The sequence below is a fragment of the Carettochelys insculpta genome, chromosome 22 (assembly GCF_033958435.1).
Source record: "Carettochelys insculpta isolate YL-2023 chromosome 22, ASM3395843v1, whole genome shotgun sequence".
NCBI lineage: Eukaryota > Metazoa > Chordata > Testudines > Carettochelyidae > Carettochelys > Carettochelys insculpta.
In genome coordinates this window covers 18,503,930-18,528,931 of record NC_134158.1, presented here as the reverse complement: position 1 = coordinate 18,528,931, position 25,002 = coordinate 18,503,930, and the positions used below count along the sequence as shown (strand labels likewise).

Sequence of the window (25,002 nt, the reverse complement as noted above, 5' to 3'; positions counted from 1 at the left end):
CCCCTATCCACAAGGCTCGTTATCCTATCAAAGAAAGCTCTCCGATTAGTCTGACATGATTTGTTCTTTCCACGCTGGCTGTTCCCTATCACCTTACCACCTTCCAAGTGCTTGCAGATGATTTCTTTAGTTACCTGCTCCATTATCTTTCCTGGCACAGAAGTTAAGCTGCCTGGCCTGTAGTCTCCTGGGTTATTCTTATGCCCTCCAATGACATGGCTGAAGAAAACGTGACCGTCTTGTGGCTTGTCTTGTCCAGCTGGACCGTGGCAGCGGCAAGGCCACGGACTGGCCTGGTAGTGGCTCTGGCGCCCGTAGCAAACGAGGGTTCTGTGCTAAGGGGGCAGGGCTGCAGCCTCCCCTCCCCACCACCTCTCTGAGAGAAGCAGGGTTTTGCCCTTGCCTGCAGCACTGTGGCAGGCAGCTGGTTCTAGCCCCGCCTCTGCCCTGCTGCACCCCAGAGCTGCATACCCTCAGCCCACAGAGTTTATTTTCTCAGTGGGGGCATTCACCCAGCACCCTTACCCGTGCCTCTCCAACCCAGCCCAGCCCAGCCCAACCACCCTCCTCCTAGGAGGCAGACAAGATGTACAGGAAGCACTTTGCAAGCGTGGGAGGGGAAACCAAGGCACAGAGGGGGAACTGAGCTGCAGGTTGCACAGCAGGGCAGTGGCAGCTCCCTAGAGCCTCCATTCTGGTCCCACAGCAATGCCCCCATTTCCCCCTACCCCAGTTAGGAATAAAATCCCAGCTTCCACGCTCATCTCTCCCCACCCCCACATCTGAGGGGCTTTTTATCCAGGCGGGGGCTTCTGTCAGCATGTTGGCTGAGTTACAGCAGGCAGGCTGGTGGCCAGGACTCCTGGGTCCTATCCCCAGCTCTACGGGGAGTGGAGTCAAGTGGCTACAGTAGGTGGGAGCTGGGAGCCACCTCTCCCAAGTTTTATCCCCAGCTCTGGTGGAGGGAGTGGGGTCTAGTGGTTAGAGCCACAGACATGCACTGCCTCCCATTGCCCGTTCTCAGCGGGCTGATTTTGCAAGAAAGCCGACCCTGCACGGGGAGGGATGTGGCAGCCTCAGCCCAGTTGCCCAGACCCCGCCTTTCCTGGTGCGCTGGGCATGCAGGGCCCCTCCCCACAGTGCCTGCAAACAACGACCAAGCGAGCCAAGGTTTGTTACCAGAAATGTTTATGTCTCATGACAGCGATAGGTCCAGATGGGACGCGAGAAGAGTCCGGCCCCAAAAGAAATTGGACGCACACAGCGACAGAAGAGAGAAAAAAATACGCACGCCCCCAAAGCCTGATGCCAGGCAGCCCCCCCCATATGGGGCTGCCCCCTTCCCCAGAAACCCCTCCTCTGACAGCCTGCTTCTAGTCCCCCATCAGGGCCATGTGGCTTAATCCCGCTGGAGGCCCCTCCTGATTTACACCCATTCCAATGCCACAGTTTTCAGTGGGGCTCCTCTCGAGTCCCACAGTGCCAGCGGGATCTGAATCAGGCCCCTCCCGCCCTGTCCTCCGCTGCAGGCTGTTAGACTCTGGGCTTCCTGGCCCAGGGAGAGGGACAAAGTCTGGGGTGGGGCTGTGAGGACACAAAGCCAGGAGCTCCCCCATCTCCAAGGCAACAATGACACAACTCTAACCCAAAACAACTGGGGGGATCTCCAAGATCTGCTGGGGTGACCCTCTTCTTCCCCACCTTCCAGAGACACCCCCAGATAACAGGAGGGGCGAGAGGGGAGCCAAGGGATCTAAATTGCAGCATTTCTAATCCCCCCCCATTAAAAGTGGGGTGTTCCTGAAAGAGGGCTGCCCCAGTGCGGAGTAGGAGGAACACCCCAAGGACGGGTCAGGGCAGGGCGCTCACTTGGCTCCCCACTGCCAAGTGCTAGGCCAGTTGCTAGTCAGAACAACTGCCAAGATCTCATGTAGAGCTGGAAGGGACCTTGAGAGGTCATCAAGCCCCGTCACCCGCACCCGCAGCAGGGCCTATAATCACCTTCCCTTGCACCTCTGTCGTCTGAGCCCCAAGGGCTGAGCTCACAACCCTGGGCTTACAGGGCCAACGCTCTAACCACTCAGCTCTCTCTTTCTCAGCTGCCCCTGAGGGAACGAACAGAACAGGGAACGATCAAGTGATCCCTCCCCGTCACTCATTTCCAGTCCCTGCCCCATGGGAAGCGGGTGGCTGGAAGAGCGCAGTGGGGCAAGAGCCCCAGTGGCGGGGCTGGCTGGGGGCGCCAGGCTTGGGGGGGAGCGTGTGCGCGTAACAACCCGACAACAGGGAAAGCGCTAACTCTACAATAATGACGACGACAAGACGCAAATGAGCACCACAAACTCGGGAAATGAAATCAACGAAACGAAACCAAGCTCGCCGACACCGGGACGGCGGGGCGGGGCTGGGGCCGGAGAAGGGGGCCTGCGGCCCTGCCCTCCCCAGCCCTGGGCGCGTCCTTCCCCGGGCGCGGAGAAGGCCTTCGGTCTGTGCGTGTGGCCATGTGCGGCTCTGAACAGCTGCCTGGGTGGGCGGAGCCCGTCTACAGATTGTGCGTGTGAGTGGTGAGCGTGCGTGTGCGCTGCGTTCGCAACGCGGTTAACAGTCGGCGTTGAAACATGGCGCCCCACGCGGGACTCGGCTCGGCTCCCTCGCCCCCCTCCCTCGCCCTGCTTCTCACGCGGGTGGCCAACCCTCCGGGATGCTCCTAGGGTCACCAGGAATTCGAGATTCATCTTTCATGCAGGAGTATAGCCTGGGAGCAAACCTCCAGGAACTGCACTCACTGCAAATTGGTAACCCTCTTTCCTGACAGCTGGAAAGTTAGCACCGGGGGGGAATCCCCCAGGGAAAATGGCAGGAAAGGGAGAGGTAGAGGAGACGTGTCCGTCATTGTTTAAATGGGGGCATCTGGGGAAAAAGAAAAAGAAAACCCACCGCCATTAAAGAAAACCAGTGGGATTTGATTCACCCTCGTGGCCTTGTGCAACGGTTGATCCTGGTGCTCAGCCAGCATGACACACCACCGTGCCCGGCCAGGAGTGTAGACTCTGCATTAGCATAAGCGAGGGCGCAAGGAACTGGGGTGAAAGCAGTGCCCCTATCCCACTGCTCCCACCATCTCTCTCATGGGCAAGTCCCATTTAATACCAAATGAGAGATTTTTTCCACTGACGTAAGTCCTCTCACCTCAATGTGGCAAAGAAAAAGACTCCCCAACTTTTCTTCAGACAATTGAAATAAGGGCGAAACTTTCCCACTAAGTGGCTTTGAGAAGGGGGAAGCAGGGATTTTAAACATCCACCTCGGTCAATTTCCCCCCATGTCGACCCAAACCCCATACAGTCGAGGCCCTGAAAATTAGATCTGATTTGGTGAGAAAACAGAGGATCGTGTCACAGAATTACTCTGCCTCTGCCTTAATCACATCAGTGTAGTTCAGTACAATGCCTCTGGCGGTGGCAGTGGGGGGGTGTAGTAGTCCCAGGATAAAGGAGTTTATCCTGGGATAGCTCATTCCTGCATGGGTTTAACTTTATCCAAGTGTAACTGCATCCACATTTGAGATTGGTCTCCCAGTAGCAACACAATCCCGACATATTCATAAGGCCAGACGGGGCTACTGTGAGCGACTGCTCCAGTGATTTTCAGCCTTTTGTACTAGGAATGGGCCAGGGTGGGGCGGGCCCCCTTGGGAATCAGACCCAGTCTGCAGAGCCCCAGGAGTGTGTGCGAATGACAGGCTGGAAACCACTTCTCTGGTCTGATCGATTCCGCCCCATTTGAACCAGAGCTGAGCTCGGAGGGAAGCAGCCCAGCGCCTGAAAAATTGTCTCTGTGTACCCAGATCCCAATTCCATCCCAACTCGGGCCTCAGTCCCGCCCCGTCACTTCCAGTTCACCATCACCCACCTGCCTGTGCGCAGCCCGGTGCTGAGCACGAGCTATTGTGAGCTGGCAGTGTGCAGTGCAGGGAGCCGGCATTGCTCTGGGGCATGTTGTATCTGCAGGGTGGGGTGGCTTGGCTGGTGTTACTCCCCCTTCTGACACGAGCGTGAGCAGAACTGCCCCCGTGGCTGGACTCTGACTCCAGAGGGCAGCTGGAGAGTCCCTTGCTCCCGAAACAAGGCTTAAAAAGGACCCAGTTTGAAAGGGGACTTTTCTGCCCCCCTCGGAAGTAACTCCCCCATGGTCAGGAGAGCCAAAGGGGGGCAGGATGGCTGGCCCCAACTCCACAGGAAAGGGGACCCCCTCTGCAGCAAAACGAGGGAGTCGGGGCTACTGGCTGCTGGAGCCGCCCGCTGGAAAGGGACCATTCGAGGCTGTGAAGCTCAGATGGGGCAGCTGGTGGGCAGCCCAGCTGGGCTCTGGGAACAAGCTTCTCCAGGGGCTGAAAGACGGGGGGTGGGGGTGTAGCCCTGCTCAGTTGGCCTCCGCAGCGTGTGCCCTGCGGCTACCAAAGCACCAGTTTTGGCCACTGAAAAAGAGAAAGATGTGAGAGGGCTGGGGGCCGCGGAGCTGCCGGCTGGTGACTGATGGTTGGCCCTCGGCCCTCCCCCATTGCTCCCTCCTCCGCCCCCCCACGCTAAAGGGGGGGGGGCATAGCTGAGGTAAATATGGCAAGAGGCACCAGGTGGATTGTGGGTAAGGGGAGATGAGCAGCCCCTCCCCTGGGTGGTCCCAGCTAGGACTGGGAAAGATGGGGGTCCAGTGACACGGGGGGAGCAGAACACAGGGAGAGCCAATCCTGGCTCTTCCCCGCCTTCCCCCGCACTGCACTGGGGAAGGGAGCCCCTCCTACACCTCCCTCCGGAGACAGCAGGGCAAGGGGGTCTGAACCCCATCACAGCCCTGCAGACATCCCCCGGCTTTTGGGATCCTCCCCGCCCCCAGCCCCCAGCTGAAATCCAGCCAGCACACCAGCCTGGCTCCCTGGTCCACAGGTGGCTTCAGAGCACTGGCGGGGGGGGGAGGGGAGGGAACCACCCCCTCCCCCCTTTGGTTGGCTTATATTGCAATCCCCAGTGTTGCCCCAAAGGGGAAGTGTTCCCCTAGCACCATGAAGGGGTGATCAGCATTAAAGGGAGAGCCACCATTCCCCTGGGCGTGGCTGGTGAGCTCCCCTTCCCCAAGCACCCCGATATTTTTTGGGGGGGAAGGCGTCAGGAACAGAACGCCTGCGGGTGGGGGCAGGGCTGAGGTAGGCATCATTCTCAGGGCCCCAGAGGGGAAGGCGAGCAGGTGAGTGTTGCTGGTGGGGGGGGGTGAGGGGGAGAGGCAGGTGCCTCCCCCCCGGGACGGATGGGGGTCGGGTTTGGTTCCGTTTGTCCCATCTGCAGAGTGGGAGCATCGGGCGTGGACCCAGCCCATCAGGTGGCCTGGTCCAGCTCCCCCAAGAGCTCCTCGCCCGGCTGGAAGTGCCCGCCGCTCTGCTCCAAGGCCTCGTCCTCGCCATCGTACAGGGCCAGCTGGGAGAGCGCTGGGCCGTCCACCACGAAGGGCAGCATGTCACCCAGCAGGGCTGGAGGGAGCCGGGAGCCGGGTGCAAAGGGTTAACAGAGAGTGAGGGGGGGAGGGATCAGGAGAGGACAGAAAAAAAGGGGGCAATTAATCTCAAGGGGCAGGGAGTTCCGCGGGTTAACAATGCCAGCCCTGTGTATGCTGCTGCCCCCGACTGGGTGCAGCCAGAACTGCTCAGCTGGTGCATCCCCACTGCTACAGCAGATTCTCCCACAGCCCCAGAGGCAGCGGGGGGCAGGCTGGGCCCTGCCAGGAGCAGCATTTCTAGCAACCTCAGCTAGGGCGGTGGGTCACTGCCTCACGCCTGGGACAGGAGCGGCTCCCCGGGGGGGCTCTGGAAGGAAACCCATCCCTGGCTAGGGGGATGTGCAGTGAGGTGCCTCCTGGGGGAGACACGCTGAGCTGGGGTGATTGGATCAGCTGTGCCCCAGCCTCCCCCACCGAGCTCAGAGCTTCCCAGCCATGCGGTACTCACCCATGGGCTCCTCCAGGGCCAGCAGCTTCCGACCTATCACCATGCTGCCCCGGGGCGCCCCGGCTTCCAGCCCCTCCTCCACGCTCAGCAGAAAACCCTGGGGGGCAGGGAGTGTAAATGAGATTTCTGGGAGATCCCCCAGCCCCATCTCCGCACAGCTGCCCTGCACCCAGCCCCTCCCACTCCCCCTGGCTCCGCCCCCCAGCCTCTCCCACTCTCTCCTGGCTGCCCCCACCCAGCCCCATCTCCCCAGGCTGCCCCCCCAGCCCCTCTCACTCCCCCCTGGCTGCCCCCCCCCCCCGCCCCACCAGACGTACCAGATTGAGGGAGGGCAGCAGAAAGCTGTCGGACTCCGAGCTATGGGCACGCTTCAAGGGTGCCGCCTCCAGGAAGTCAGCCCCTTCCTCCACCAGGCTCAGCTCCAGGGCCCTGAGAGCCGGGGGGTGGGAAGGGGTATGTAAGGAAGGGGCTGAGCCTGAGTTGGCCCAATGGGTGCGTCCAGCCCACCTCACTGCAGGAGGGATCCAGAGCAGGGCAGCTGTGAGGCAGGCAAACATCATGTGCACCAAAGGAAGCCGAAAGTACACCTGTGGGACTCCCTGCTGCAGGAATTTCCCACGGTTAAAATGTGGCAGGGGTGCCGAGCAACACGGGTCTGACCGGGGTGGGGGGGACACCAGGTCCTTGGCCCCAGTGGTTGAATCTCCCCTTTGCCCCCTCTCACCTCTTCCTGGACCCCAGGTGTGAGGCAGGGTAATCCCTGTGGTTGCCTCCTGTGGGTGCCACTGGGGAAGACCCAAGCCCCTCCAGCTCCATGGGCTCCTCCGCTGGGGGCTGAAGTGACCGGCTGTGGCTCAGGCTGTTCTCACTGCCCCAACGGGGCAGGCTGGGCACGTCAGGTTCGCGGGCAGACACCCCATGGAAGCTGCTGGAGCGGGGTCGTGGTGGGGGTGAGGCAGAGGGCGGCGGGGGACCCTTTCCCCTGGCTGCAGCAAGATCGCCCCGCTTTTCGGCCAGCCAGGGGGGCTGCTCAGTGCTGCTGAGCTGGAAATCGTCGTCCATCGAGATGTAGGGAGCCAGCATCTCCAGGTCGAGCCCTTCGTAATCCTGCAGGGGGAGCACGCCATTAGCAGCCAGGGAGCCCAGGCCCAGCACAACGATGCAGCCACCTCTAGGGTGGGTCACAGCAGCTGTTTATAAAAGGATCCCTCACCTAGCACCAAGAGGCAGTCATTTCTAGCATGGACAGCAGCTGCTGCTTATACAGAGACCTCTCACCCAGTACAAAGATGCAGCCACCTCTTGGGTGTCGTGGCAGCTGTCTGTACCAGGATCCCTCACCTAGCACCAAGATCAGAGGTGGGGAAAGTACCCAAAAAGTGACTTGAGTAAAAGTGCAGCTCTTGGGGGGATGTACTTAAGTACAAGTTCCCGCTGTCCCTCTGAAAAACTGCTGGAGAAAAAGTACACGCACATCACAGCTAGGTTGTACTCAAGTATCCAGAAATGAAACAACTGCACTCTTACTCAAGTAACGTTTTAGGTACCTTTCCCACCCCTGACCAAGAGGCAGTCGCTTCTAGAAAGGGTCACAGCAACTGTTTATACTGAGACCCCTCCCCTACTACGAAGATGCAGCCACCTCTGGGGGGCGGGTCACGGCAGCTCTTTATGGCAGGATCCTTGCCCAGCACAAAGCAGCAGCCACCTCTCGAGCTAGGCACCAGGGCTGCTTGTACAAGGCCTGGAGTGCGGATCCAGGAGTCAGTAACTGGGGGCAAAGGGAGGGGGGAGCTGGCAGCCTGTGGGGACAGAGTCCCGGGACAATTGGGGTCTTTCCCTGCTCACCACACCTGCAGCGCTGTCTCCACGGCCTCCTGGGTGGAGGCGAAGAGCTTCTGCACGTCCTGCATGTCGAAGGGCAGCTCGGCCTGGGGAGAACGGACAGATGGACGGAGCACAGGCCACCCAGGAGCCCCCCCTCTGCACGGCCCCAGCACCCTGGCCCCCCATTAGGGCCATTCCTGCAGACCTCCAGCCCCTCCCCCATGGACACAGCCCCCCCGCCCCTGCCCCCCCCCACGTTCCCCGCTGCCCCCATTCCCGCAGCCCCTCCCCCATCACTCCCCAGTGATGCAGCCCCTCCCTCCGCCCCACTGGCAGACTCGCTGCTGCCTGTACGGACACAGCTCCCTGCCCCCCTGCTGCCCCACAACAGGTCCCTTACCAGGGAGCTGCTCTTGGCAGCTTCCTTGGGCGGCAGGCTGGGCTCGGGGGGCTGGGGGGAGGTGCGTGCCCGCGGGGCCCCCTCCCCCTCGGCTCGGGCTCCAGGGGGGTCGAAGATGGGCCCCAGCAGCCGCTGCAGGTCGGGGCTGCAGAACCGGCGTGGGTCGCGCTGCAGCTCCGCCTCGCTCACGTGGGCTGGGTGCAGGAAGGCCAGGAGCCGGGGGCCGTGGCGCTCTGTGGGGACCAAGAGCCATGGGAGGGGGCGAGCAGCACCCTGCTCGGAGCTGGGCTGGGCCGGGCTGGGCCGGGCCCCACGCACCCCCTCTGCCTGCACTGGCACCCCCAGACCCCCCATGCCCCGCGCCTGCCCCCTCCCTGCCACCACGACCCTACACCCCAGCCTCTGCCCCCCACACCTTGCCCTGCACCCACCCGTCTCCCCAACACCTGCCCTCCACCCTACCCCTGTCCCCAACACCCTGCCCTGCACCCCGCCCTCCACCCTACCCCTGTCCCCAACACCCTGCCCTGCACCCCGCCCTCCACCCTACCCCTCTGTCCCCAACACCCTGCCCTGCACCCCGCCCTCCACCCTACCCCTGTCCCCAACACCCTGCCCTGCACCCCGCCCTCCACCCTACCCTTGTCCCCAACACCCTGCCCTGCACCCCGCCCTCCACCCTACCCCTCTGTCCCCAACACCCTGCCCTGCACCCCGCCCTCCACCCTACCCCTGTCCCCAACACCCTGCCCTGCACCCCGCCCTCCACCCTACCCCTCTGTCCCCAACACCCTGCCCTGCGCCCCGCCCTCCACCCTACCCCTGTCCCCAACACCCTGCCCTGCACCCCGCCCTCCACCCTACCCCTGTCCCCAACACCCTGCCCTGCGTCCCGCCCTCCACCCTACCCCTGTCCCCAACACCCTGCCCTGCGTCCCGCCCTCCACCCTACCCTTGTCCCCAACACCCTGCCCTGCGCCCCGCCCTCCACCCTACCCTTGTCCCCAACACCCTGCCCTGCGCCCCGCCCTCCACCCTACCCTTGTCCCCAACACCCTGCCCTGCACCCCGCCCTCCACCCGACCCCTCTGTCCCCCCACCCCTGCCCTGTGCCCCATCTGCTGCCCCACCCCCCATTGCCTTGACCCCCCTATGCCCTGCGCCCCTGCTCTAGCGCCCCACCCCCACTGCCCCCATGCCCTGACAGCTCACCTAGTCTCTCCCATTCCATACCCAGCTCCCCTTACTAGCCCCCATCACTCCACACGGCTCAGCCCCACCCGCCAGTACCTCTCCCACCCCACCGCTCCACACCCCATCCCCCCAGAAACTAACTGGAGCCACACCACTCCCTGGCCTGGCATCCCCAGTTATCCCAGTAACTAACTGGAGACTGGCTCCCCGAGGTCGCACACCGTACCGAAGCTGATGTTGAGGATGGTCTCTCCCGTGTCTGGTTCTGGTTCCTCAGGGCTCCCGTTGGCGTGGTAGGCAGGGTCGGGCTTCAGGGGCAGGCGTCGCCCCTCACCCTGGCGTTCAGTCTGCTCCAGCGACAGCACAACGCCCACCTCCTCCACCTGGCTGTTAGAGGAACGGGAAGGCGGGGAGGAGTGAGGGAAGGAGCCCTGTTCCCACAGTGGTCGGGGCCACCAGCTTGCACCAGCTTCGGCACTGTAGGATGCAGTCAGGAGTGCTCTGCTGTGTGTCATGGCCCCTATACTGACAACAGCAGCTGCAGATTCTCCTTCGGTATCCCTGGCATGAGACCATCTGGATTCCGTCTGGGACAGGCTGAGTGGTGACCAAGTTCCTAGCCACAGGATGACCGAGAAGCCACTGGGAACTGCCGGTTTGCTACAACTTGGCTCCGAGCAGCTCAGCCAAGGGATACAGATGGAGCTGGGCCCAGTGTTATCCCCATCCCAACTGGGCTGTGTGCCCCACAGCCTGGCCTGATTCCTGTGTAAACCACATACTTCCTGGGCATGACTGACTGTCCCACATAGTGGCACTTAGACCACTTACACAAAGAATAAACGAGGCTTCTCTTCAGCCTTAGCTGAGAACGAGGTGGCTTTTAGCTCAGACTCCAAAGACCCCTGGCTCTAAACTCCGCAGGTCCCAGGTTCGAGTCCACCAGTGGGCGGGTTACACCAGCACTGCCTTCCCTGGCTGAGCACCCACCGAGCTGAGCCCAGCGGGTCCATGGATCGGCCCAGCCTCGGCTGGTCTTAGCACCGCCCTCCCTTCTGGGCCAAGCCCATGGGCAGCGCATTGAGAAGGACTAGCCAGGTGCCTGTCTCTGCTGCATGTTGCTGGGGGGTCTGAGGCTTGACCCCCACCCCACACCCAGCCCAGCAGACAGCCCCGCCCCCCCCATTCCCCAGCCCCTCCCACCTGAGCACGAAGTGGACGCAGACGATGCTCTCAGGCTGGGAGTTCTTGCTGTTGGAAATGACGGTGGCCTGGGTCTGGGCCCACAGGTAGCCCCCGCTCTTGGCCAGGAAGCGGTACTGGCCTGTCACTGCCTGGCCTTTGCTCAGCACTGCCGGGGGTGGGGAGCAGAGAGATCAGAGCCGCCCCCAGGGTGGGGTGGGACAAGACAGGGCAGGACAGGGAGAGGAATGGGCTGACGTGAAGGGATGAGATGGACACGGAGAGACGGACGGAGAGATGGCACGGATGGAGGGGAAGGCGAGAGGTGGGGCAGCAGGGAAGGAGGTGCCTGCACTGATCTGTGAGGCAGGAGTGGGATCCCGGCAAGGAGGGCTGTGCTCTGACCTGGGGGCGGGGGTGCACCACACTAGCTGGGCCCAGTGGTCAGATCTGGAATGCTGCCTTTCCGTGCAACGCAGAGCACTGGCTAGGAGGTGACTTTTTCATGCCCCACTGGACGCAATGGGACCTGCTCGGCCGCGTGTCATAGCCCCAGTACGGCTCAGCAAATGGGGAGTCTCTCTTAGCGTCAGGGAGCAGAGGGGGCTTCTGGAGCAGGGAGGCTGGAGCGGAGGAGGGGGAGGGTGGGGGAGGGAGACGGTGGGGGCACTCACGGGTGTGGATGCTCTTGCTGACGGAGTCCGAGTCCAGGGCATGGATGTACTCATAGACTGAGCAGCCCAGCAGCTCTTCAGGCGTGTACCCTGCCACCTCCGCAATCCTGCCCAGGAGACGAGGGAGGGGACAAGAGGGGGTCCTGATCAGTGAGACACCCTTCCCCCACTCCAATCTGGACCCCCTTCTCCCATCCCAGCCACAGCTCTGCATAATCCCACCCCAACCCCTAGCCACGTCAGGCCAGGTGTTCCCCCAGCACCTAGCCAGCCAGCCCCGTAGCACTGTAGGGGGGGGCTCGGAGTGGGGGGGCTGCAAGGGGGAGAAAGGGGAGGGGACAGAGAGCAAAGCAGAGGGGACCCCGTTGGAAGGGCCTATGAGCAGTATGGGGCAGAGGGGTCCCCCGGGAAGGAACCCCCAGGAAAGCAGCAGAAAGGAGGGGGAAGCAGCAGGGGTGGGTCACAGGCTCCCCAAGGTGGGGTTGGGCACGGGGGCAGGGGAGCGGGGAAGGGAATGGTGAGGGTGGGGCTCCCGGAGGGGATGGGGCAAGGGCGGGGCTCCCAGTGGCCGCACCCTCTGACCTCTCGTCGCAGTAGGTGAATTTCATGTCCATGCTGTGCTGGCTGAGGAAGGTGCTGCTGTCCAGTGGGGTCTCGATGTTGGCGGGGTGGGGGATGGCCTCACAGATCAGCACCAGGCAGCGCAGGGGGGGCTCCGCGTACCCCCCCTTGGCCTCCTCCGGCCCCTCCCGGGCTGGGGTGTAGGACCGCATGTGGCCAGCACAGTGCAGCACCTGGCGCAGGGGGGAGAGGGGAAGCTGGCCAATCAGAGCCCTCGCACTCCTGGGTCCACCCTCGAGACCTCATGGGGCCCGCCCCTGGGACTGCAGGGGGAGGGTCTAGAACCCCATCTCCATGGCGACCCGCTAGAACCCGGTTGGTGGTCACAATCCCCAGCTCTCTCCTAGAAGCCCGTTTCTGTAGCAACCCACCTGCAGCGGCTCCGGAACGTCGTGCCCACGCCTGCCCCCTCCCCCCGTTCTAGACCCCACTATTGCCGCAGCGTCCACGGCTGCTCTAGAGCCCAGTTTCATAGCAACCTGTCCGTATCCAAGCCAACCGCCTCCACCCTGTTTCAGAACCGCCTGCTCTGACGTACCCCCAGCAAGTTCTCTAGAACGCTGTTTCCATGGCGACCCACCCACAGCCGCTCTAGGACCTCCCCGCCCCGGCATCCATGCCAGCCTCTTCCGCCCCCCTTCCGCTCTTGCCCCAGTGCGGCTCTAGAACCCCCACTGCTGTTCTGGCTCCCTGTTTCCATAGCAATCCCCCTCCGTTCCAGAATGCCCTTTCCCGGGAACCGGCCTGGAACCCCGTTTTCCCAATCACTCTGACACTGTCTCCACAGCAACGCTTCCCGGTACTGTTCCAGAGCCAAGTTCCATGGCGCCCTGGACTGCTCTAGAGCCCAGTTCCCGTCCCTCCCCTGCCCCCAGCTGTTCTAGACACCCCCCGGCTCCAGCCACCTCCCCCTGCGCCCCGACCTTCCAGGTGGCTGACTTGAGGTTGACGGTGCGCCCCCTGCTGGTCAAGGTGCTCTTCATGCGCAGGGAGAAGCTGCGCTCTGTCTTCACCTCTTTCTTCTTGGAGAAGCCTGTGGGCAGGGGAGGGGCCAGGACAGAGTCAGCTGGTGCCCGTGCGGAGGACGAGGGGGCTGGTGCCCGTGGCGGGGGGGGACTGGTGCCCTTGGGGAAGCGAGGGGGGGCTGGCGCCCGTGAGGTGGGGGGGCTGGTGCCTGTGGGGAGGGGAGCAATGCAGGCTGTGGGATCCCAGGGGGGTTAATCACAGGAGTGGAGGGGCATACATGTGACTCTGGGGGGCTCAAGGGGCGGTGAGGGGGCACTAGGAGTGGGAGGGGCCACCGATAGGGTGAGTCTGGGATAGCAGGGGACTGACATGGGGCACTCATCCTGCAGGGGGCGCCTGGGAAAGCAGAGGGGCCGGGGGGGGGTCACTCACCCTGCGGGGGGACACTCAATCTGGGGGCAGCTGTGGGGGGCCTGGGGAGTCATGGGGGAGCACTGGCCCTGCTGAGGGGAGCTGGGGAGCGGTGATGGGCATTGCCCTGGCAGGAGCAGGGCAGGGGGTCTGCAGGGGGCACTCACCCTGCCAGCTGAGGTTGGGCGGGGGCTGTGGGGGGCACTCAACCTGCCAGCTGAGGTTGGGGGGCAGGGGGCACTCACCCTGCTGGTGGGATTGGGGGGCTGGGATGGGGGGGCAGTCAGCCTGCTGGTGGGGTTGGGGGGTCGCGGGGGGCTCACCCTGCCGGGGGCTCAGCACATCCTGCAGCTCTTCCTGGTCACAGGGGTGGATGAAGTCGAAGATGCTGTGTCCGATCAGCTCCAGCTGCGGGGGGGGGAGTCATGGCCAGTGTGGGAAGTGAGGTACCCCAATGCCAGCCCCCCCCCGGCTATACGCACTGCACCTCCCTCCCGCCCCCTGGCCAGACCCCTTGTCTCTGTGTACAGGAGCAGAGCCCCCAGCTGGTAGAAAACCACGTTCCAGGGACACAGGTGTCCTGGGAACAACTCTCAGGTGCGCCGCGAGAACCTGACACTTTCTCACTACTGTTCGCTGCCGGCCATAATTTCTGTTATTAGAAACACATTCAGCGTGACGCCTCCACCGCGAGGACGCCAGAGCCCGTCACCTCCCTTTGCTTTGCTGCATCTGCTGCTGTTTGGGGTTTTTTTTGGGAGGGTCTCACAATAATTTGTTTTTAAAGAAAATGTCCCTCCGAGTGCAGCACAAAAACATTCTTGTTGGGTGTTCCATGGGCTCAAAGGGTTTATGAAACACTGGGACAGATTATCCTCCCCTCCCCCGCTCCTTAGCATTCAAGGGTTCAGGGACCCAGGAGGGAGACCGCAGCCCATGCCGGCAGGACACAAGGAGCTGGAGATGGAGCCCCCAGCTCTGCTGAATAGCAGCAGGGGAGATGGCAGTGGCAGGAGGCTGGCTGCAGGGGAGGGGGACGTGAGGGCAGCAGGGGGCTGGCCATAGGGTACAGGGACATGGGGCAGTGGGGGGGGCCGGCCGCCCATGGGGGAAAGGGGACATATGGGGGGGGGCTGGCCGTGGGGTAGGGGACATGGGGGAGGTGGGGGGGATGGCCGTAGGACAGGGCAGACATAGGGGCGGTGGGGGGGCTGGCCATGGGAGAGGGCAGATATGGGGGCGGTGGGGGGACTGGCCGTGGGAGAGGGCAGACATGGGGGTGGCTGGGAGGGGGCTGGCTGTGGGGTAGGGGACATGGGGGAGGTGGGGGGGGCTGGCCACGGGAGAGGGCAGACATGGGGGTGGCTGGGAGGGGGCTGGCCGTGGGGTAGGGGACATGGGGGCGGCGGGGGGGCTGGCCATGGGAGAGGGCAGACGTGGGGGTGGTGCCCCCTCCCCACTCACCTGGGTCAGCCCCAGGTGCTTGCTGACGTTCTCCGACAGGTAGGCCATGTCACCCTCCTCCGTCAGCACCATGACAAAGCCGTCCAGGGCCTTCAGGTAACAGGCGTCCACCTGCTCCGGCTGCCCCTGCCACTCCTCTGCAGGCACAAAGATGGGGTGAGGGGGGCCCCGCCCAGGCCAGCCGGGGATGGGGGGCAGGGCTGGAAGGACTGGGCATTCCCAGTATAAACCAGTCTAATGGTGACTGGTTCCCATCTCTCCGTGGTGTGGGATATTAGGGGTGCAATATCGCAGTGTCCCCCGCCTGTGCCCCACTCTGCACCCCAATATCTCAGTGCTGCCCACCTGCTCCCCACTCTGCACCCTCCTGCCCTATATATGGGGCCTGACCAGCCTCACATCCCCACCCTCCCAGTTCAGACCCATCCACCTTTCCAGCCTGGTAACCCTCCCATCCCCCGACCTCTCTGCTCAGCCAGCCTGGTATCTCCCCCTGCACCGCACCGCCGACCCATGTGCCCACCGGGCCTGGTATCCCCCCACCAGTTGCCAGTCCAGCCTGGTATCCCCCCACCCGACCCATCCGCCTGCCTGGCCTGGCATCCACCCCCCACCTCTCTAGCTTGGTACCTGTCTCTCCACCTGCCCCCCCAGCTCATCTCCACCAGCCCTGCCAGCCAGGCCCCAGCCCTGACTCCCCCACCACGCCCAGAGGGAGGGAACCCCCTTCCTGACCCCAGGCCCTGCAGCCTGCGATCCCAGGGAGCCGGCGCCCCCGGCACCCCTCACCCGAGGTGACCAGCTTGTGCATCCGCAGGTAGCTGATGGTGAGGCGCATGATGGAGGCCTTGTCCAGGTGCGCGCTGACGCCGCGGGCGAAGGGCAGGGTGTGGGCCAGCTGGTAGAACACCTCCGTCTCCTTGCTGCGCCGGCATCGCGCCGCATCTCGCGACTTCTCCTTCCGGATCTCTGTCGTAGACCTGCTGCTGGTGGTGGGGGTAGCACTGGCTGAGGGCACCTGCTCTGCGGGGGGCTTGTCCCCCCTCAGTCCCCGGCCAGCTCCCCACCCTGCACCCCAATATCTCAGTGCCCCCAGCCAGCTCCCCACCCTGCACCCCAATATCTCAGTGCCCCTGCCTGCTCCCAACCCTGCACCCCAACATCTCAGTGCCCCTGGCCAGCTACCCACCCTGCACCCCAATATCTCAGTGCCCCTGCATGCTCCCCACCCTGCACCCCAACATCTCAGTGCCCCCTTCCTGCTCCCCACCCTGCACCCCAAGATCTGTGCCCCCAGCCAGCTCCCCACCCTGCACCCCAAGATCTCAGTGCCCCCAGCCTGCTCCCAACCCTGCACCCCAACATCTCAGTGCCCCTGGCCAGCTACCCACCCTGCACCCCAACATCTCAGTGCCCCTGCATGCTCCCCACCCTGCACCCCAAGATCTCAGTGCCCCCAGCCAGCTCCCCACCCTGCACCCCAATATCTCAGTGCCCCCAGCCTGCTCCCAACCCTGCACCCCAACATCTCAGTGCCCCCGGCCAGCTCCCCACCCTGCACCCCAATATCTCAGTGCCCCTGCATGCTCCCCACCCTGCACCCCAACATATCAGTGCCCCCTGCCTGCTCCCCACTCTGCACCCCCCGCACCCCAGTGCCATTGCCCCTCCCCTCTATCTCTTACCCAAACCATCTCCCATCTCCATGCCCCCAGCGTCACCATCCCCTTCCAGCCTGGCACTCCCTCCAGCCTGGCTCGGGCTGCTCCAGCCAGACCCTTCCGCACTGTGCTGGGCCCAGCTGCCGAGCCCGACCCCTCCTCCTCTGCCCAAGCGAGAACAGCCTGTTCTGCCTGTGTTCTTGGCCTCTTGCCCACTCCCCACTCCACCCTGGGAGCGGGTGTCTCCAGAACACGGGCCTGTGCCAGGGGTGGCCCAGCGGCGTCACTCTCAGCCCTGTCCTGCGGGAGGGGGGCGCAGGGCCGGCTGGGGGGGGTGGAAGTGGGAATCTGGAGGGTGGGACAGGGACGGGGCAGCGGGGGAGGGGGAGGCAATCCACAGCTGGGGTGCTCCAGTGGGGAAAAGTCCAAGCCACGGAAGGGGAACGAAATCTGGGCCACCTGCATGGCCCAGAGCAGGACGGCTGCCACCCATTCGTGCCCTGAGTTGTGGCGTTCTCTGTCCGATGGGTCCTGTGGGGCAGAATGCCAAGGGAGCGCTGGCCAGGCTGTCCCGGGATTAGGGGCATATTGCCGAGGGAGTGAGGCAGGGCAGCAGTGGGAGGCATGGCTGTGAGCTTCCTCACAGCAGTGCCCTGACACCCGTCCCCACATGCTCTCCCTGACAGGCACTCAGAGCAAACTTGTGCGGGGGAGGCAATGTTGTGTTTTCATGGCTGGGAGTGGCAGGTGGCCCAGCCCTGGCAAGGAACCACTCAGAGGCTAGGACAACTCTCCCGGCCCCAAAACGAGTGTGCCCCTCAATTTCACACCCTCTGTGCAGGCCGGGGCTCAGCAGGCAGCTTTATTTCTCAGCGTGGAGCTGTGAGCTTCCTTGGAACAGTGCCCTGCCTGGGACCAAATCTGCAACACCGGACCTGTGAGCTACGCCAGAGCAGTGCCCTACCCAGCAGCCAGTGTGGCACCCTGGAGCTGTGAGCTTCCTTGGAACAGTGCCCTGCCCAACACCCAGTGCAGGAATCTTCCAAGGGCGAGGATCCACCTGCCCATTAATACAGCATCTCTCCCCTCCTGCCGGCACAGGCCCTTCACTCTCAACAAGAATGTACTGGCTTCCCAGCGGCTACCCCAGGGCTCCCCAAAATCACAAACATATCCTCACATCACATCACCCCTCCCCCCTTGGCACAGACCCCCCCCCATCACCCCACCCCCCCAGCACAGACTCCCCGCATCAAATGTCCCACCCACTTGCGCAGATCTCCCATCACATCTCCCACCTCTGGCACAGAACACCCCCTCCCAGCACAGACCTCCCGGTCACTCCACCTCCTTCCCCCGCTCGGCTCCCTGCCCCCCCCCGCGCCTGCTGTGTCCGCACGTGCACTTGGCAGCCTGTCCAGGACATGGTGTTCTGCACACTGGGCTGGGTGCCAGGCCTGCCTGCTTAGAGCTGTGGGAAGGGCTGGGGAGAGGAGGGAGGGAGCTGTCAGCCTCCGGCCCAACCTCTCCACTCACCACCCGCCCCACTTCCCCCAGCCCCAGCAGGTCCCTTCCAGCCCCCACATCCCCTGCCTGCTTGGCCTCTACAAACACCTGGGATGGGGGACCCCAGGAGAGGGGGAAGGGGGTCCCTTTTCCTGTCCCCCAGCTATCTCTGAGCAAGCAAGTGCTCCGTCTCTTCTACCCCACCTGACGAGGTGGGGTGCAGCGGGGTGAGACCCGAAACCTCCCAAAGGCTAGTGGGGCATGAAGCCCTACCCCCCATCCCCTGCCACCAAGCAAGGGGCTGGCACCGCCTCCTCCCCTCCCCCAAATTGTAGGGGGACAGGCGTGGACAGACACACAGATACATGGGTGGAAGGGGGGGGTGATGACCTAGGGTGGTCAGAGAGCTGGGTGGGGGGAAGGGCGGGAAGCCCCCTGTCCGCCCTGGCAAAAGGCACATCAACTCCAGCCACAGCAGAGGACGGACCCTCTTCCCCTGCTCCAAATGGGAACAGAGACTCCCCATCAGCCGGGAGCAGTACAGGCCCTATGACACACGGCTATGTAGTGGCACACGCCCCACCTCCCCCACAGCATTTTAAGGACTGGCTGCCATGGAGATCCCAGCACTGAAATGCAGCCACCTCTGGACTGGGACTTGGCAGCCACAACTTCACAGCAACGTGGACTGTGCTGGGGCACCGCGGCCAGCACTGACTGTGATGGTAGAGCGCTCCCGACTGTGCCCCCGCTTCACCTATCTACAGCACAGCGCCCCCTGGCGACACACTGGGGCACTGCCTGCCAGGGCTCAGCGGGCAGCTTTGCTTTTCAGCATGGAGCTGTGAGCTTCCTTGCAACAGTGCCCTGCCCGGTACCCAGTGTGGCACCCTGGAGCTGCGAGCTTCCTTGGAACAGTGCCCTGCCCAACACCCAGTGCGGGAATCTTCCAAGGATGAGGATTCACCTGCCAAGTGCCCCCTACTGAACCACCACCAGCACATCCCGCAGCCGACAGAGCATCTGTGTGGGGTTTCCCATCGGGTCCCATGCCTCGCCCAGCCCTGGGGAGCCTGCGCCCCGGTGCCGAGGCACCCGCACAAGCCAGCATAGCCAAGGACAGCCCTGGCAGGCAACACAGACCTTCCTCTGCACGCCTCCGTGGCGCAGAGGATGGAGCCAAGAACACTGCCTGCGAATGAATGAACTGAGCCAGCCCAGAACCAAGTCACAGCCAGACCCCGTTCAAAACAAGAAGTGAGCCAAACTCGAATCGGATCCGAAACCGGAACTGAGGCAGAGCCAGGCCCAGACTGAGCCAGGCTCTGTTGTGAGCCCTCCGGGACCAAATCAGAACCAGATCCAAGTCCAACCAGAACCAGAAAGCAGCTGCCCCAGAAAATGCCTTCTGCTCTCGTCTCCAAGCCGGAGCTCTACCTTATTAACATTTAAAAGCAGCTCTGCTTGGAATTTGCCAGCTGGCCATCCAGTGCTCAGGGGCTGCCCCAGCTCTCTCTCTGAGATAGAGTGGGAGTGGAGACTAGTGGCTGGGGAGGGCTCCCAGTCAGGACTCCTGGCTTCACTCCCAGTCCTTGAAGGAAACTGATCAGAGTGGGGGCAGGGGGCAAGCAGGACGCCTGGGTTCTTTTTCCTTTGTGACCTTGGGCAAACCCCTCCCGCCATCCTAAGGCACAGCTCCCCACCCCAGCCAGGGTGCCCTGTGCCCAGGGGAGGCCCTCACCAGGCAACAAGGCCTGGACAGAGCAGGGGAGTGAAACTGGAGGAGGGGTGTCCGGGGGCGATTACCCCACCATGGCAGGGCAGGGGTCTAGCCCTCCCTGGAGGGCCCTGCTGTGGGGAGGGGCAGCTGGAGAAGCGCCCGCCCCCCCCCCAGCCCGGCTTCCCCCGTCCCCCTTTGGCAGGCGGCCCAGAGGCCCCTCTCCGGCCTGGCTGGGCCTACGTGAGCGGCCGGGGGCGGGGGAGGCAGCGGCCAAGCCAGGCCTTTTCCTGTTCGCTGCACCCAGAGCCCGGCTAATTTTGTCCGGGAACAAGGAACTGCCGGGGGGCCGCCGCAGCCGGGCCCAAGCCAGGAAGGGGCCTGTGGTCTCTGACCCCCATTCCCTACCCCCGCCTGCTCCATGGAAGAGGGTGGGCAAAGGCAAAACTGGACTTGGGGGGCAGGGGCCTGCCTGTGTGGGGAAGGGGGGGTCGAGTCCCTTTGCTGAGCTGGAGGGAGCCCCTTGCCACCTCCCCCGGGCACAGAGCCGGAGGTCAGGGCTGAGCCATGGGACAGAAGGGGGGCAAACTGGCAGAGAGGAACTCAGCATGACCAGGGACAACTGGGGGAGGTCCCAATGCCCCCCCGCCTCCCCCCAATATCCGCTGGGGTCCACAGACCAGACAGAAGGGGGAAAAGGGAGCAGGGTCTGACCCCATCCCTGCACCCAGGCCCAACTCTGCCCAGCTGGGAGCTGGGGAACCCCAAGTCCTGGGCTACACCATTTCTGGAAACATCGTCACCTGCCCTCCAGCTGTGGGATCCTAGAAGGGGTCAAGAGACGACCCGGCTGCCCCACAACCACAGAGCTGTGCCGCTTGCATGCAACCAGACTCGGGGGTGATGGGGAAAAGGGGCCCATAATAACCATGGGGATCCCTAAGTGCCTGTCTAGCTGAGAGCACCAGCTCTCTGGGGCTGTAGGTAAATACAAGTCTAGGCTTTCTCCAGATCTGAGAGGGAAGGGTGGTCTAGAGGCTGGAGCAGAGCCAGCTGTCAGGACTCCTGGGCTCTCTCCCTCACTGTGTCCTCTCCTGCCTCTAGTTTCACAGCTGTAAAATGGGATGATGACACTGACTCTGCAAGCAAGCGACAGTGAGTGTCTGCCATCAAAAAAAGATGGAGAGTCAAACTATGGCCCCTCCCCACAGGGACAGCCCCAGGAATTGCCTCTTCTCTGCTAGCCACAGAGGCTGTCGCTGGCTTGCTGAGCAGCTGCCCCTGCAGTAATACCTCCGCTCCCACCCCCTGCGCACCCACAGCAACCTGAGCCCAGTAACCTTTCTACAAGGAGCCCGATCTTCTCCTGAGCTGGGCAGAGCGGCACTGACCAGGGATGGGACCTGCCCCAGCGTTACGTGGCAGCAGTCTGAAAAAGAACCTGGTTCTTTCCCCCATGATCCCCTGCCATGCTCTAACCACCACATCCCACTCCACTCCCAGAGCTGGGGTTAGAACCCAGGTATCCTGCCTCCCAGCCCCTCCTGCTCTAACCACTACACCCCACTCCTCTCCTACAGCTGACGAGAGAACCCAGGAGTCCTGACACCCCGTTCCCCCTGCTCTAGCCGCTAGACCCGACTCAACACGTACCCTGGCAGCTGAAGCAAAGGCCTAGAAGAACCCAGCACCCCGCGAACGACACGGCATCCAGATGGCTTTCCAGGCCGGAGATGGGCCCAGCCACAGGTGGGGGCCAGACCCCACGCACAGTGCCCTTAGCTGTGTGCTGGGCTGGGGGAATCCCCCCATCAAGGGGCTCCTTGCTACGCTGCTGCCACCTGGGCTCAGAGAATGCCACCTGCTTCGGTCCAGCCAGGGCAGCGGCACGACTGGCTCAGGAGGCAGAGTGCCAATGCCAGGAGGGGACCCCACTAAGCAGCAAAGCTGGGGCCACCCGCAGACAGCGGCGGGGGGCAGAGGGCACGAAGGAGGGAGCAGACGGGGCAAGGCAAGGGGAGGGTGGGAAAAGGAAGCCAGGCGCGAGAAGGAAGCCACTGGCGAGATGGCTGAGGGGCGCCGGCTGTGCCACCACGACTCACCCCGCCGGTGCCGCGTCTCCCCGGCTGCCGTGCCAACATCCCAGCGAGTCGCTCCGCCGGCCCCGAATGCCAGTGCCTGCCGCTAGCCCCCGCCACCAGCCCCGGATCAGCGCCGCCCCGATCAGCGGGACTTGGCTGCTCCGTACGGCACCAGAGGGCGCAGCCCCTCCCCCCCCCACGTCACAGCTTGGCACCAGACCGGAGCATGTGATGTACACACACGCACGTGGCGTGCTCCCCCCGGCCCCTCCGAAGCACCCGCAGGCAGCCGGACGGCCGCCTGACTCTGGGGAGGAACCCAGGAGAGAAAGAGTCACTTGGGCTGCTGGGGGGGAGGGGGCAGGGGTTGGGGCAGGCTCAGTGCCAGGCTGGGGCACCCAGCAAGGGGAGGAGGGAGCTGTGCCGGGGGAGATATATATACAGCTGTGGGAGTGCCACGGCAGCCCAGGGGAGCCCTGCGGGTCAGGAGTGCCCTCTATGCCAAGCATGCAGCATGGCGGGCAGAAGAGAAGGGCACCAAGGAAGCGTCTCCCGACTCCGTCCCACCCACGCAGGGCTCTGTGCAGAGATGGACAACGGACCCATGCGCAAGCAGAGACAGTGCCAGCTGCAGGAGCAAGGGGCAGGTATCCGAGCGTGCCACCCCAGCTTTCAATCCCCAGGCTGGGGAATCCCCAGCTGCAGGTTCACAGGCTGCAGAGCCGGGTGAGATGCTGGGGAGACAGCGATTCCCTGGCTGTCCTTCTCCAGTCAAGAGGGGCAGCGTGGAGACCACCATACAGGGCTTCCAGATTTCTACCGAATCCGCTGCCGCCACCCCAGAGCGAGTGCCCAGAAGAGAGGCTCCAGCCGGGGGAGTCTCTGCCCCAGGCATGACATGCACCTGACCTAGCAGAGGTTTCTTAACGTGCCCTGAACACCAGCCTGGCAAGGGTTACAGAGACACCAGCGAGCTCCCTCACTGGTGTAGACCAGCCCTGCTCCTTCACCCCTTCCACCCCCAGTGGGCCACGGCAAACTTTTACAGCGGCCTCGGAACCAGAAGATCCCAAAGCAACAGAAACCCGACACACCCACCTGGCGCTCAGCCCGCTGCCGGCACTGCCCAGCGCCATGGGCTCGACAGCCGCCCTCGGATAACACTGCTCGTTAAACGTTGGGGCGACCGGAAGGCAAATTTCAGGGCTGGCCGCCTCCCACTCGAGCCCCAGACCCGCTCTCATTTCCCCAAGCAGCGGAGACCGTCCTGGGATGTGAGCCCCACACCAGAGATCGAAGGACAGCTCCGATCCCAACTCACACCCTGATCCTCTCCCTGATTCACACCCTCTGTCTGGGTCCTATAACAGGGAAGAAACCAGACACCCAGCCCCGAAGACCCAACCCACCCACCACACCCCTGCTGGTTCTGATCCGGGGCTGGGACCGGGGTGATGAGCGGCATGTGAGAATCCAAGATAATAAAGCTCCCCCAGCCATCACCTGGTTGGGATCAGCCCCAGGGAGGTTAGATGTACCTTGGCTCTGGGCAGCCTGTTCACCGGCCCACTTCCAGCGCCAGGCCCACCCTGTGCTCCAGGGAAAGTTGGGATCTGAGTCCAAACTCCCCCTTCCGTACAGGAATCGGATGCCAGCTGCGGCTCAGGTGGATTTCAGTCCTGCACCCGCTGCGTGGACCTTAGCAGGGTTTAAAAGTTGAGCACAACCACAGCCCCAGTCTAGACAGGGTCCCTGCCTGGCAGGACCCGGGCACCAAGGCGTTCCCTGCGGGGGATCAGAAATGTGCTGCAAGGGAGGGCAAAGGGAGCTGCATTTCTCTGGCCCCCACCTCACCCCTGGGGACTGCGCTCGCAGGAAGTGCCCCAAATCCGATTACCCCCATGGGGGCAGCTCCTGGAGACACTCAGGGCAGGATGGTAAACAAGGAGAGTATGTACGGGGGGGAGGGATCTGCTCATACACCCTCCCTGCCCCGCAGGAGCCCTGGCCAGAACCTGGTGAGCATAGCCCTAGAGATGAGATGGGGGGGCGCTTCCTTCCCGACCCCCCCCATGACTGCCCATCAGACGTGGCACTGCTCAGCTGGGGGCGGCCTGCACCCCCCAGACCCCCAAAGTATGACCCCTCGCCCCCCCCCGGCATGGAATTCACCAGCTGACGTCACAAGGAGCCCAACTTTCAGACTCTCACACCATCGGCCCTCCCCCCACCCGCAACCCACCTCGTCCGCAAAGACCCGTCCAACCCCCCCCCAACTCCGTGCAAGCCAGGTGGCGCTTTGGGCACTGCCCTCCCAGCCGAACTGGGAGGGGGCGCGTCTCTCGCCTGCCCCCCGAGGCAGCAAGCCCCTTTGCAGCCCGGGTCGTTACTGCAGGACAATTCCGGGGGGGGGGCGGGGGCACCCCGAGAACGCCGGGGGGGATTATCTCCTGCATCCAGACCTATGGAAAAGCCGGGGGGGGGGGAACAAGATGGGGGACTGCCCCCCCCCGCGCCCCACAGCAAACCCGCCCTTGCTTGCATCTAGTTCCCAACACCCCCAAGGCGGGGGGGGAGCAGGGACTGGACCGAACCAGCGTAGCGCCTGCACCCCCCCTCCCCCGCCGCCCACTAGGCCCCGGGCCCCCCGATCTCGGCGCCCCACGGGTTAACGCTGCGTGGCCGGTCCCCGGGCGGGGGGGCCCTTACCTTGCACACTGGAGGCTGCTCTCCATGGCTCGCTCCGCAGCGCTCCCGGTGCACTGCTCCGGCCCCCACCAACTCCCGTGAAACCCCCTCCCCTGCAAGCTACTCCCCCTCCGCCGCCCCTCCCCCAGCCGTGCCATTGGCTCCCCCCTCCTCCCCCCCAGCCCGGGCTCGCCCCCACCCCCGGGGCCCCCTCCCCGCCATGGAGCCTTTGCAAACTCGCAGGCCCTTTGTGCAGCGGCGCGAGGGGATTGGGCGGCGGGGGGGGGCACTCGGGGGTGGCCCGCCCCCCCCAGTTGGCAGATGGCTGCCCACGAGAGCCCCTCCGCGGCCACCGCCGGGAGCTGCGGGCCGCACACCCGGAGGGATCCGGCCCCGAGCCAATCCGGAGTCACCCCCGTTTGTCGGGGTGGTAGGGTCGGATTATTCAGCTCTCCTGGGCTAGTCGGGAGTCACCTGCCCCCCAGGGCAGTGGGAGAAGGGCTGGGCTCTAATCTCAGCCCCCTCCCCCGCGTCAATCCGGAGTTACCCCAGGATTGCAATGGAGTCAGGTCCCACTCTAATCTCAGCCCCTTGGGTGAATCCAGCCCCTTGGGT

The 25,002-nt window shown here is 63.8% G+C and overlaps 1 protein-coding gene across 3 annotated transcripts; it reads right to left on the bottom strand.

Annotated features, from left to right (window-relative positions):
* Positions 1–1,171: 1,171 nt before the first annotated feature.
* Positions 1,172–23,831, bottom strand: HIF3A (hypoxia inducible factor 3 subunit alpha). 3 transcript variants are annotated; one of them, XM_075016579.1, is made up of 15 exons: positions 22,798–23,831; positions 15,524–15,717; positions 14,735–14,871; positions 13,594–13,678; positions 12,817–12,926; positions 11,855–12,066; positions 11,273–11,379; positions 10,620–10,767; positions 9,643–9,803; positions 8,223–8,455; positions 7,849–7,926; positions 6,720–7,102; positions 6,313–6,424; positions 5,996–6,092; positions 1,172–5,521 (listed from the first exon to the last, which is right to left on the bottom strand). In XM_075016579.1, the coding sequence occupies exons 1-15, from the start codon at positions 22,941–22,943 to the stop codon at positions 5,370–5,372; spliced, it is 2,355 nt and encodes a 784-aa protein (XP_074872680.1). In that variant the 5' UTR covers positions 22,944–23,831; the 3' UTR covers positions 1,172–5,369. The 3 variants fall into 3 exon arrangements, with proteins under 3 accessions (XP_074872680.1, XP_074872678.1, XP_074872679.1); XM_075016577.1 differs by lacking the exon at positions 22,798–23,831 and adding an exon at positions 21,721–22,784 and having other exon boundaries at positions 15,524–15,720; XM_075016578.1 differs by lacking the exon at positions 22,798–23,831 and adding an exon at positions 21,721–22,784.
* Between the last annotated feature and the right edge of the window lie 1,171 nt (positions 23,832–25,002).